Genomic DNA, 11,706 nt, shown 5'->3' with positions numbered 1-11,706 from the left:
ATGTAAATAACTAGCTTTAAATTACCCGATCATTTCAGGAATCGGCCACACTGCCATATTTAAACCAAAAACACACCTACTTCCAGTTATTTTTAAACTCGCATGACAAAGACATTTTAAATCAGTTTGACACTTTTAAAGGTTTACCTAATGAAACGTTTAGGCTGTCCAACAGAATCCAGAGCCTTTCCACAGCTTGTGCGTTAAGACCGAAGCCACACAAGCAGAAAAAGAAGAGCTCACTAACACCGCGGATGCGACAGCTCTGCAGCTAAAACATTCTGCTCTTCATTTTGTACCGCGTCCTCGTCCTAAAACATCCAGACTTTAACTTCTTTTCTTTTCCTTTGTATTTGTGACTTTTCTATCTGCTCTATCGACTTATTTCTGCCTCTCTCAGATCTTTCCAAACTCCCTCTCTCCTCCTCCTCATCTTACTCCACCCTGTGGGAGTGTGGAGGGAGGTGCGCGGGATTGGTGAGGTCATGCTAGGAATGCAGCAAAGACAGGCGTAGCAGCGAGGGGAGGAGCGAGACAACAGAGGAGGGGGTTTATAATATTAAGACACGGCAGGACGCTTGGAAGGAGAGGGCAGTTTGGGGCATTTCTGGGAGGAACGGTGATGTTTCTGCATCTGTGAGAAAGACCAGTTAAATCAGCTCATCTGGTGTTTGTGTGTGTTGACGAGTTGCTCCAGGTTAATGGGAGGGGCATTTAACGATGCATGTTGGATCTTGTGGAAGAGCAACCTGTGGAGCGATAAAAATGTGTTTTACGGAACATGGGTGTGTGAGCGACAACCGAGTTTTTGGGTTGGTTTTTTTTTCCCCAAGCACAAACTTTGACAGATACCAGTGGTTTTAAATGATCATGTGTTGTAATCTAAACACAGAGCGGAGAGCCTGTGAGTCACTCTGCAACCAGTCTAACAAAATCTTGAAATTCTTCAACAGTGACGCTGTGAATCATCTCTGCAGACTTCTGCAGTGTCCTAAAATAATGCATGTAATATGTGTGGGTTTATTTTGTGTGTGTATTTGAGGTGGGGGTGGGGGTGGGGTAAAATATGTGTGAAAAATCTTATACTCACACTTACCAACTGAAGCACATCTTCATCCTTTGGCATAATGGAGAGCTCCAACACGCTCTCACTGCAGGACACGTGCGACAAAAAAGAGACAAGAGCAAGAATAAGACTTCAGAGGCAACATTTGTACCTGTGGATTGTTATAGCTAAAATAAAAATACAATAAAATCAAATACAAAAGAAACCTTAAAAAAAACTCCAGCTATTCTTAAACGAATACCAGTTAGGAATGCACTGATTTGAGCAGGAGGATAATGAATCAGTTCCATCGGGTAATCTGAACTGAGGTATGTCACTTGATGTTTCATACCTTCCATTAAAACTCATAATATGCAGCAAAAGACTAACAAACTACGTGAAAGGCAGAAAGCCAATCAGAATAGTTGGTTGTTGGGATTTTTTAGTTAATGTTTTTTTTGCCCTTGTGTGAATTTTTAGCATTTAGACTGATGAAATTATGTTATTTAAAAAAACAAACACCTGTGGCCCAGTTAAACAAGTATATTTGTAAAGGTGAAGTCACGCACTCCCTCCTACATTACATTTGGGCCATTAGATATGATTTGGATGCGTCGCATTGATCTGTCATGAGGTTATTCTCATATCTCAGGGTGAAACAAGCTATTCCTGTTGCTGCCTAGCTCGGCTTATAGCCAGATGGTAAGCTGGCAAGCATGAAGATATACACGAGTCAGTGCACATATCTCCACTTTTTGTGTCACTCTCCTATGACTTCTCTCACAGGACAATAAATCAACACTTAAAAGGCTCTGAAGGGGCTCACAGGAAGGGATTCTTACCTGTTCTGAATGAGGGCGATCACCTGTGAGTACGTCTTTCCTAGAATACTTTCTCCATTCACTTTCACCAGACGATCCCCTGCACAGCATGGACAGATTGTCATATTATATCACTAATACATTTGAGAACAATGAATCAGTAAACTCTGACCTTTAAAGCAAGAGGAAATGATAAAGAAAATGGGTAAGGGGTAAATTCCCTGAAGGCAGACATCAAAATAATAATGACCCGGAGTGAAAAATAAGTAGTGAACTTTTTGAATAATTGACTCTGGGCTGTCTAAAGTCAGCAAAACCAAAACCACATTAAGCAAATCACCTGTATTGGGTGGCATCAAAAGCCAGCTTGAACTTAATCTCACACTTTTTCACTTCATGTGGTGTTCTATGTCTTAAAGGCAAAAAAGTACATCAATAAAATTAAAATAGCTTTCAAGCATAAAGAACAGGTATGTTTAGAACAGCTCAGCTTTTGTGAACCAAAGCCTTGAGGAAAGGCGTCCGATAACTACCTGCTCAAATTTTATATGCATTTGCGGTTACTTTATGCAAGCTGAAACACATACGCGGTGCTCGCAGGGCGTGTGTTTGCATACGTTTGAGGTAGCGTGCAACTCCGTGGATGCGTCAGTTTGCGTTAAATCAAGCTGGTGCTTTAACACCGAGTACTGGTTTGCTCTGCTGTCACAGAAATACACAAGAGGAAAACCTCACACACACTGAGCTCTCGTTCTGTAATAACTCTCGTCTCCTTTGTTTTTATTGTTAGTCAACTTCTCTCTGCATGCTCGTGCAGCGTCACGTGACCTGCACGCAGAACAGATTTCCAATGCAAATCGAGGCATCCTCACTCCTGCACAACGTGTTCCTTTTACCTGTGCACAGGCCTGCCTGATGGGCCGGACCCTTTTCTCTCACGTTCTTCACAAATATAGTGTCCATTGGCTCCAACTGACCTTTCTGAAACCCTGAATGACAACATGAAAAGAGGGGATGCGCAAAGATCAGGACATAGACAGATTCAGTTAATGCACAAGGAAAGAAAAAGAAATCCACATGTGGGTATGAACGTTGTTACACATGAACATTTACCATTATATAATATTATATAATATTATTAATCATCCAAATATTGTAAACAATAGTCAAATAGTAAATAATAGTAAAATAACATAGATAAAATGCCATTCTGTATTGGAGGTGCACAGTACAACAATCCATTAGTTTACATTTTTTGCATGAACTCATTTGGGTAAATTCACATGCATATCTAAGCAGACATGACATTGATATACAGATGTACTCTCTGATGTATTTGTTTTGCGATTACTTCATGAATATCACCTGGGAGTCCACGCCAGGCTGGTTGTTTGATAAGCGCTACACCCACAAATCTTTCAGAAGCGCCGAGTAAAGCTGCAGGCTCAAACAAATCTGTTCCCCTTCTGCTGCGCTACACCTACGAACAGTTACTGCTGACACTTTCTACCAGCGCCCATCAGATATTTGTTAAGGGTTTGTTTTTGACACGAGCGACGTGGCTCCACAGTGTAGTTGTTTACGCGTTCACCTCACGAGTGAAAACTCCCTCGTCAGGTGAATCCCGGGAGAAGGCACAAATGCCTCGTGGGTTGTGTTAGGAAGAGCATCTCCTGTTGAATTCTTCCAATTCACATATGCAGAGCTACCTTCTGTCCCAACCCCGAGTGAACCAGGTAGCAGCTGAAAGTAGCACTTTTTCAGACGAGTAAATACGTCCATGAGCATCTAACTCAGAGGTTGTCAGACTGTGGGTTGCAAAAGTAAGGTAAATTTTTTTCAGGGAAAATAAATAAGAGTTTGCTTATACTACTGCATGTTTATTTATGTAAAATTAAATTTCTTATTGATATTTATTGATAAATATTCACACTTTTTTCAGCATCTCAAGTCAAGAAAACTAGAAAAAGCTGGAGAACCAGAAGTCTAACTGCAGGTGGATTTTTAGATGTAGTACTGGATAGCGTCCTGTAGGTGGCGCATAAAGGCTGCAGAGCAGGCGAGACATGAGGGAAGTACAGTAGGGTCTTGCCTCAATTACATCATCATTATCCCTATCCCTGTAGTAAGCTTTAACTGGAGCACTAATAAAAGACTGAGAAGGCAAAAAATAGAGGCAGCTCACCCTTTCCGTTACCGTTCTCCTCATCCTGCAAACAGAAAGACAGAATTACACATATTAGAGCAAATTTAAAGCGTAAAATTCCTGTAAGAGACATTTATTGTTGTCCTAGTAATTACAAACACATTTGCTGAGATGGTCTTTGGCCGCGTTTAAGAAGTTCTAGATGAGAGAGATCTGATAGCGAGGGGTAAACTTTTCCACATGCACAGAAAGGTCGACATGTGATGCAACGCAAGCGCTGAGCTTAAAAAAAAAAAGGTTTTACTTTTGGAAATGTGGGAAAAGTTGCTACTTCAGACACTATCACAAAATTGACCATATACAAAGATTTGCAGGACGGAAACTGGCTGTGCCACATGGAAAATTTTGCAACCAATAATAAAGTGCTTTTTTTTTCATGCCCATTCAGCATTCAACTTTTAGACAAAACTGAGGGGAAAAACAAAAGCTATCACTACTTTTCCAGGCAGGAATGCTACCAAGTGATGATTCGGGGTTTACATCATGTAGTAGAAAGGCCTCATACAGGGCCCTCATACTCCTGATTTAAACACAGACACTTCAGCAGCATACGGCTTCTAACTTTGGCCACAGTTCTCAACCCCAGGTGACCTTTTTCTGAACAGAAACCAAAATGTGGAAGGATAAGATCAACTGTTTACAGCTTTCCCTCACGTGTCGGTGACTTCACTGACAATTTATGCCAAACCTCCTGACACCGACCTGTTTGTTTTCATGAGCTCTTAATGTTGCAGATCCAGCACAGACACTGACTATCTGGTTTGACAATCTGCAGGTGCTCATGACATCACACACACAGCGAGTAAATAAAGGCGGGGACAGTGAGAAACGAGGTGGTGAGATCTGATAGCTGCAGGTTCTCTGATCACCTTCACACACACACACGCACAGACACACACACACACTAAGCTGAGTGGACAGTTTGTGGGCAGGGGCACAGTGGGCTGACTGCTGCCGGGCTTTATCCTGCGCTGAGTGGGCTCATTCCGGGCTCTGCAGACAATGGTGGAGGGTTTAGAGGCAGAGAAAGGATAGCTGCCGACCCCAGAATAGAACTCATAGCTGGGGACACTCACCACCCGGCCAGTCCTAATTTCACCACATCCGGAAGGAGATGGGAAGAGGTGGACACAAAAGTCTATGCTAGGGATTCTATACATCTGGAAAATGACTCATCCCTTAATTTATGCGGATGTCTGGCACTGGATTGAAAAGACTCTAAACCTACACAAAAATGCATCCGTATCCATCCTGTTGCTCACAAGGTACATCCCAGTTTTCAGTGATAATAAAACAGCAATTCTTCACTGTATCATCACACTAATAACGTGTTACTTTAATGTAATGTAACACACTTTTGGTCCAAAATTCAGTATTAAGATCAAAGTTACTGGACGGATAGTTATCTGGGGAGGTTCTCAGTCATCCAGGTCATGGAAGTCCGAGGAAAGCGACTGAACTTTGACCTCTCGATCCAAGAAACTTCTCCTTGATCAAATGGTTATGCAGGTACATAAACCCTTCCAAAAACAGTCTCCTCAGTTCCCAGTTCAACGGTGGCAAATATGTGCATTGCTTGGAATTTATTGCTCGTAAGGAAAGAAATGTGACAGCAATGTGCAAAATGTGCCGAGAAACACAAGGCTGGTAGCTAAAGACCACAGACCACCCAAATGTCTCCTCAGAATGAGTGAATTTTGACCAGGTAACAAAAGCAGAGCTGTTTTTCACATCTTCTACTACAGGCTTCAGGATATAATAAATAATAAAAGGAGCTAGCATCTAAAAATAGATCCAGTGTATGTCCTCCCTATCTGAATGAGTACTTTTGTTTATTTCAGCTTATATGTATGGCAATAGTATGACTGCTGTATGCTGTAACTCAGTAACAAGTACTTTGACACTACACAGCGTAAATAAGCAAAGAAATTAAGTAACAAAGAAATCTGTGGTACTGTAGTTACTTCTTTTTTTAGTTCACTTCATTTCACATTAAATAAAATATTGTTTTTTTCCAAAGTGAATAAAAATCAAGTTACATCCTAATAAGAGGAAGTGTCAAGAGAAGGTTGTGAAGACGCTGAAGGGTCCTGTTAGAACCACGACCCAGACGACCTGTGGACCTATAAATCGAGAGCATGAATGAGTCACAGACCCTGTGAATCTGTACTAATTGGACACTAAGAGGTTAATTTGGGAGGTTTCCATGAAGCCTCTTCAGATAAGAACAGAAAGATCTGTGAGTCTAATTGTCCAAAAAACAACATGTGATCCCTTCTGAGGCAGAGGAGACAAGGGCAGAAATGAGGCAAAGGCCAGCAGTGGGCCTATTGTCTAGGGCTGGCATGGTACGGCCCGGCTGCCAGTGAGTGGTACCAGGATAAGACAACAGATCCCATTCAATTCGTGTTCCTATCAGCAGCTGCTAGATGGTGGGGTGGTATAAAAATAATAGAGGCCTTGTTTCAGCTGGCTCACCCCACCCCAGCCTCCACATCCCTCAATTTCACATCTGGAGACGTTTGCCCCCACACCTCAAACAGCTAAATAACCACTCGGGCTCATTTCCCAACACCAGAACAAGCCTGAATTCACCAGGGACAAAAACAGGCCTGTGAAACAAACAGGAGTAAAATGAAGGTGTTTTTTTTAATTCCTCAAAGTAGTAAAATCTAAGCCCCGGTCCTTGTTCTGTCTCCAGATCTTGTGCCTCTCTACCTCTAACAGCTCGGTTTCTTCGTCTTCTGCTGTCTCTAATCACCCAGGCTTGTTTTCTCCCTTTGTCTTTGTGTACATTTTTTGCTCCGCTCAACCTCGCTGACCCGCAGCCACAGTATGATTGGCTTTATCTCTGAGCTCAAATTGGCTCTCTCCTGAGTTCAGCGAGTTAAAGCTAAGGCCTTCGAAACCCCTTTAAATGCCAGCTAGGATGAAATGGAGACCATGTGTACTATAAAAACAAACACAAAGTACTTTGTGACACTAAGCCCTGAAGCACAACTGGTATTTTTATAACATAATTCAACACTTTTAAACACCTTTAACATTTAAGGCATTTTCTAGTGTTTCAGGGACCTGCAGACATCTGTGACTCTCACCTTGAGGTTAGTGTGCAAAGCGGATTCTGGAGGATAAACGATGAAGTGGCGTAATGTGAAACCGAAACCCTGGGAGTTCTTATGGAGGACCAGCGTCCGGGGACCCTTCCAGCCCATGCCGACCCCCTCCCTTCCCGGCCGGGTCGCCATGGGCGGCCGAGGGTTGTCACCGGCTGAGGAGAAACCATCCCTCCGCCCCTTAGCCTGTAAACACAAAGAGATCTGGTTAAAAACATTACCCCCAGCAGGAAAAGCAATTTTATACGAAATGACTGCAATTTGTCATTTAGTAAGCTGGAATATTTGCTTCTAATAAGATTTACGGGCATCAGAAATGTCAGCAATATCAGTTCTTTCCCATTATTCGTACCAACACTCCAGAAAAACCTGCAGTTGTCCAGATTTATGGCTCACTGGAGAAGCACAAGGTGCCTCTGTACTCAGTGACATTAACTCCGCCGCTGCCGGACCGCTCATTAGCAGCTTCCTTGTGAAGTCCTGTCTGCTAGCCTCTGCATGCCACCCAGCCTCAGAACAATAGTCAATAAACACACCTGGGGGAGGGCAGGGGGGACTATCAGGAAGAGGCCATATCTAGACGGGGCCAAGCGGGAAATGCGGGTATCACCCAGTTCAGACTACAGTGACCTTGGTCTTATTATAGGGAGAGAAGATCCAGGGACTCTGAGCGTGGAGAATAAAGGCAGATTTTCAGCACAGCTCTCTAAATTTCTCATTCCTGCTGCCGAGTAAATAAGTCCGGCAAGCTCAGCTGACAGACACACGTGAGAACTATCACCCGCCTGCTGCCCCATCGACCCACATCTGTCAGTCAAACACAATCACCTGACCAAACAGGCAGGAGTGGGAGCGAGGGAGAGAAGGAAGAAGGGAATCTGAGTGCCAGCTCACAGCTTAAGTCTGCTGCACACATCAAGTCACTGCAAAACTTTTCTTAGTAAAACTGAACTCCCTGCACTCTCACACTCTCCCAAACTTAAATTAAAACACTGTAATGACTAGTCCGACCAAGTCAGCCCGGTCTTTCAGTCACCGTGCCGTGCTTTATTTTGTTTAAAGCTGCAATCTTCTGCATACTGATGGTAAAAATAACTTCTTAGCATCTTACTGATGGATGCTACAGCATAAAAATGCAATGCACTGCAGACAAAAATAACATTTTTAACAGTTTCAGAAAGACAGATTATAAACAGTCGGATCATTTTTCTTCTTAGTAAATGATCATTTAGACAAAAAAAGACATTGATTTGTTTTTCATTAACTAAAGATGAGGGCTGACACTGATACGAGCAAACCAGGAGCTGCACGGGGATCTTAAATCACATTGCGCACATTTTTACGCCTACGCACTGTTTTGGTTAAATCAACGATGAGCTCAGGAGGACACCATATTAATTGATGACATTTTATCTAATCCTACTTGAAGATTAGATTAGATTAGACGAAGTAAATGATGACAGAGGTAAAGGTTGCCCAAATAAGTTCGTACACTGGTTAAATGCTAACGTCATACACTCTGAGAAAGGCTACAGGAGTCTATTAAAAGTAAATGTGATCCACCTCTCACCTACTAACTGTTACATTAATGCACAAAACTGTCAACGGATACAAACAAGTACCACCTGCTTGACCGCCTTCACATTCACCTGGATTTTGCACATTTACTAAGGCATGCGGCAACTGCTGCTGTGATTTGGCACAATATAAATGAAACTGAATAGAATATACATTTTTAATTTGTGCTATAAGCCTTTAAAACCCTGCAACAACAGAATTTTTACTCCCCACACAGAATCTTCAGCACATTTGAACTAATTTAATGACTAACAAAAACATCTGTATACTGGATGTTTTACTTATCTTATGATGTTTTTTCCACAGGTTTTATTGATTTAATATGGGATGAACACCCCTGTCAAAGGTCACTTTGTGACATGCCATTACAGCCCCAAAGATACAATAAAGGGTAGGGCTGTTCGATATAACGATATATATCGGATGACGATCTATCGTTTCATTTTACGCTATCTTTTGTTTCGTGGTGTCGCAAAATAAACTGTTTACGGCAATATTTTTTCATCGTTTTGATGGTCACGATAGTGGCTATATTAATTTCTTAAAGTTCTCTCTTTCTCTTATATTTAATATAACCACACTACTGAGGGACAAGCACCTGTTTTGTCATTAGCAACAACGAAGGTAAAACCATCACGTGTCCGCTTGTTTATGTTCCACATAAACCTTTCACAATAAAGCTCAAGATCCTGTTGAGACTTTTCAAAATAAACTGAATCACGTGAAAGAGCAGATTATTTACGGATGAGAAGTAAAAAAAAGAGCCGCCAGGTACTAAAAAATAAACCTTAGACTCAAACGTTAGGACAGGCTTTTCCCCGCAGCACGCCGTGTAATAAATACTCACAAAGAAAACGGCGGCCGTTACAACTTATGTCTAAAAATGTATCGTTTCATGCATCGGTTAAAACACTCCAGCTACATGCCGCGCAGCTGGAAACACTCCCCGCAAGTCGAGCTGCCCGAGATTCACAGAATTTACAGAAAATGTTACATTTTTGTGATTTATATCGTTATCGGGACGATAGAGTTTTGGTCATATTTTGGTCATATCGCACAGCCCTAATAAAGGGACTTATTTTATGAGTGTACAAGCCATGAATCAACAGAGGCCACAGATGTCATTTTAGGTGTGATTTGATGTGCATGTCACTTGATATGAAAAATGAGTGAATGCTCTGAGATTCAGATTACTCAAACCACACTGAGATATGAGTCAGTGTGCCCTTAAAAGTCGAAATCCTAAACTGTTTTGCGCGTCTTCAGATTCTGTGATTGTGTATGTTGCATACATGTTTTCGTGTCAGTGGGTTAGTATTTCTAGACCACATCATCTAGATGCACACCCCACATTCCGCTTCCTGTCCTCCCGATAAACATGCTTACACACAAGTACAATAACGCGCACAGGCCTGTCCTGGCAAATCTCCGCATGGCCACAGAACAACAGGAAGTGGCAGGCTTGAGGCAGGAAGTGGGGCAGCACTGTGGGGCGGGATAACCCTACAAATATAACCACGGAGAGTTATGGAGGCACTTCCATTCTTCACCCCTCTTTCTCCTTCCTTCCAACCTCTCCTCCCTTCCACCTCTTCTTCCTCTCTCTCCACTTCTATTCTTGCAATGGAAACCTGGCTCTGCCGACATTTACCGCACATGTTCTTTTCCTCTAATTTCACATTCCATCGAGGGAAAAAAAAAGAAACCAAAAAATAAGTTTGCACTTATAGGCTACTTTCAGAAACATCAAGATGTTTGCTGGTTAAAACGCTTAAACTTAAAAGTACGAATATAATTTTGATTAATCTTGGCTATTTTCCAAACGATCACAAAAGATTATTTTGGAAGATATGATGTGCACGTTTCACAGACTGTGATATCCATAGATTCTCAAAGCTGGATCTTTAGTCTGGCAGTCTAAACAATGTAAAATAACCCTTCTATTTTCTTAGAGAGGCATGCAGCGAGGCCTATTATGTGAGCCGCATAAAGAGGTGCGTGAGGAAGGCAGGGGAGTGCTTGGAGTGTCAAATTAAAATGATAAAGAAAAAGAAAAGGCCAGGAAAGAAAAAAAAGAGGAAATGAAAGAGCAACGGGGTGAAAGGAGGAAGAGACAGAGTGAATTCCTTGGAGGGCGCGGGTTGATTTTGGACAAGTTGAAACACACACAGCAACTGGCACAGGAGGGGCGGGAGCACAGATAGAGTGAATGAGACGAGAAGGATGAGGAGAGAAGGAGACGCAGAAGGAGGAGGAGTATCAGGCCCCAGCGAGGGACAGGCTCCAGCACGCCGGTTTCGACCACATGGCCCCTCCCGGCGCTGAGAATACTGAACCCTGTGATTACCCAAAACACACAGGGTCTGCCTGGGTCTCTGAGCCAGGAGGACAGTTTCCCACTCTGCAGCTCTGGACTGTGTGGGCTGTGTTTCTGCTCGGCCATTCTGCCGAATCTAGACTCAACCTTTTCCCCCTAAAACAAGACGAACCCCCTCTCATGCCCTCTGAGCATGATTCGACCAGTTTCCTCTGCCACCGCTACCAAAATAAAATTAAAAAACAGTTTAAGCTTGCTGACAGGCCTCTCCGGGACAGGACATTCGGTTTAACCAACAAGGAACTTGGAAAATTGTATCTGCGGTTTTGCAGTCTAATCTTGACTTCCTACGCAGGCTGGAAGCACAGACGAGGGAAACCTCGCTCCTGTTTTGCTGAGAAAAGAAGACATTTGGTATTTCCTGCCCTGCAAGTGGGAACTTAAACTGTTTCACATTGTTTTCGCCAAAAGAAGTATTACCTGCTGAGGCTGATTAGCAAATAAACTTCAGCGAGTACAGAGAACTGAAGAATCCTGTTATCACCTGTAGATGATGTCATTAAAAAAAGAGTAAAAAAAATGCTTCATTGGAAACAACTGAATATGCAGAAAAGCTTGTAATG

The 11,706-nt window shown here is 42.5% G+C and overlaps 1 protein-coding gene across 13 annotated transcripts in view; it reads right to left on the bottom strand.

Annotated features, from left to right (window-relative positions):
• arhgap23a (Rho GTPase activating protein 23a) overlaps positions 1-11,706 on the bottom strand; it is a 67,293-nt gene that overhangs the window by 20,030 nt on the left and 35,557 nt on the right. For 10 of the 13 annotated variants that reach the window (XM_086289877.1, XM_086289872.1, XM_086289873.1 and 7 more), the window contains exons 2-6: positions 7,171-7,374; positions 4,052-4,076; positions 2,763-2,855; positions 1,888-1,966; positions 1,091-1,151 (exon numbers count right to left, since the gene is read on the bottom strand). In XM_086289877.1, the coding sequence (XP_086146003.1) occupies positions 1,091-1,151; positions 1,888-1,966; positions 2,763-2,855; positions 4,052-4,076; positions 7,171-7,374 (462 nt within the window). Of the gene's footprint in view, positions 1-147; positions 407-1,090; positions 1,152-1,887; positions 1,967-2,762; positions 2,856-4,051; positions 4,077-7,170; positions 7,375-11,706 lie in introns of those variants that run through there. The other 3 variants (XM_086289867.1, XM_086289868.1, XM_086289878.1) reach the window with 2 other exon arrangements.

Source organism: Aulonocara sp. 'chitande type north' Nkhata Bay, linkage group LG4 (genome assembly GCF_057382095.1).
Source record: "Aulonocara sp. 'chitande type north' Nkhata Bay isolate Kocher_YH1m ecotype deep benthic linkage group LG4, A_spYH_male_GT1.1, whole genome shotgun sequence".
Taxonomy (NCBI): Eukaryota; Metazoa; Chordata; class Actinopteri; order Cichliformes; family Cichlidae; genus Aulonocara; species Aulonocara sp. 'chitande type north' Nkhata Bay.
The sequence above is the reverse complement of the archived record's forward strand: the minus strand, read 5'-3'. Positions and strand labels throughout refer to the sequence as shown.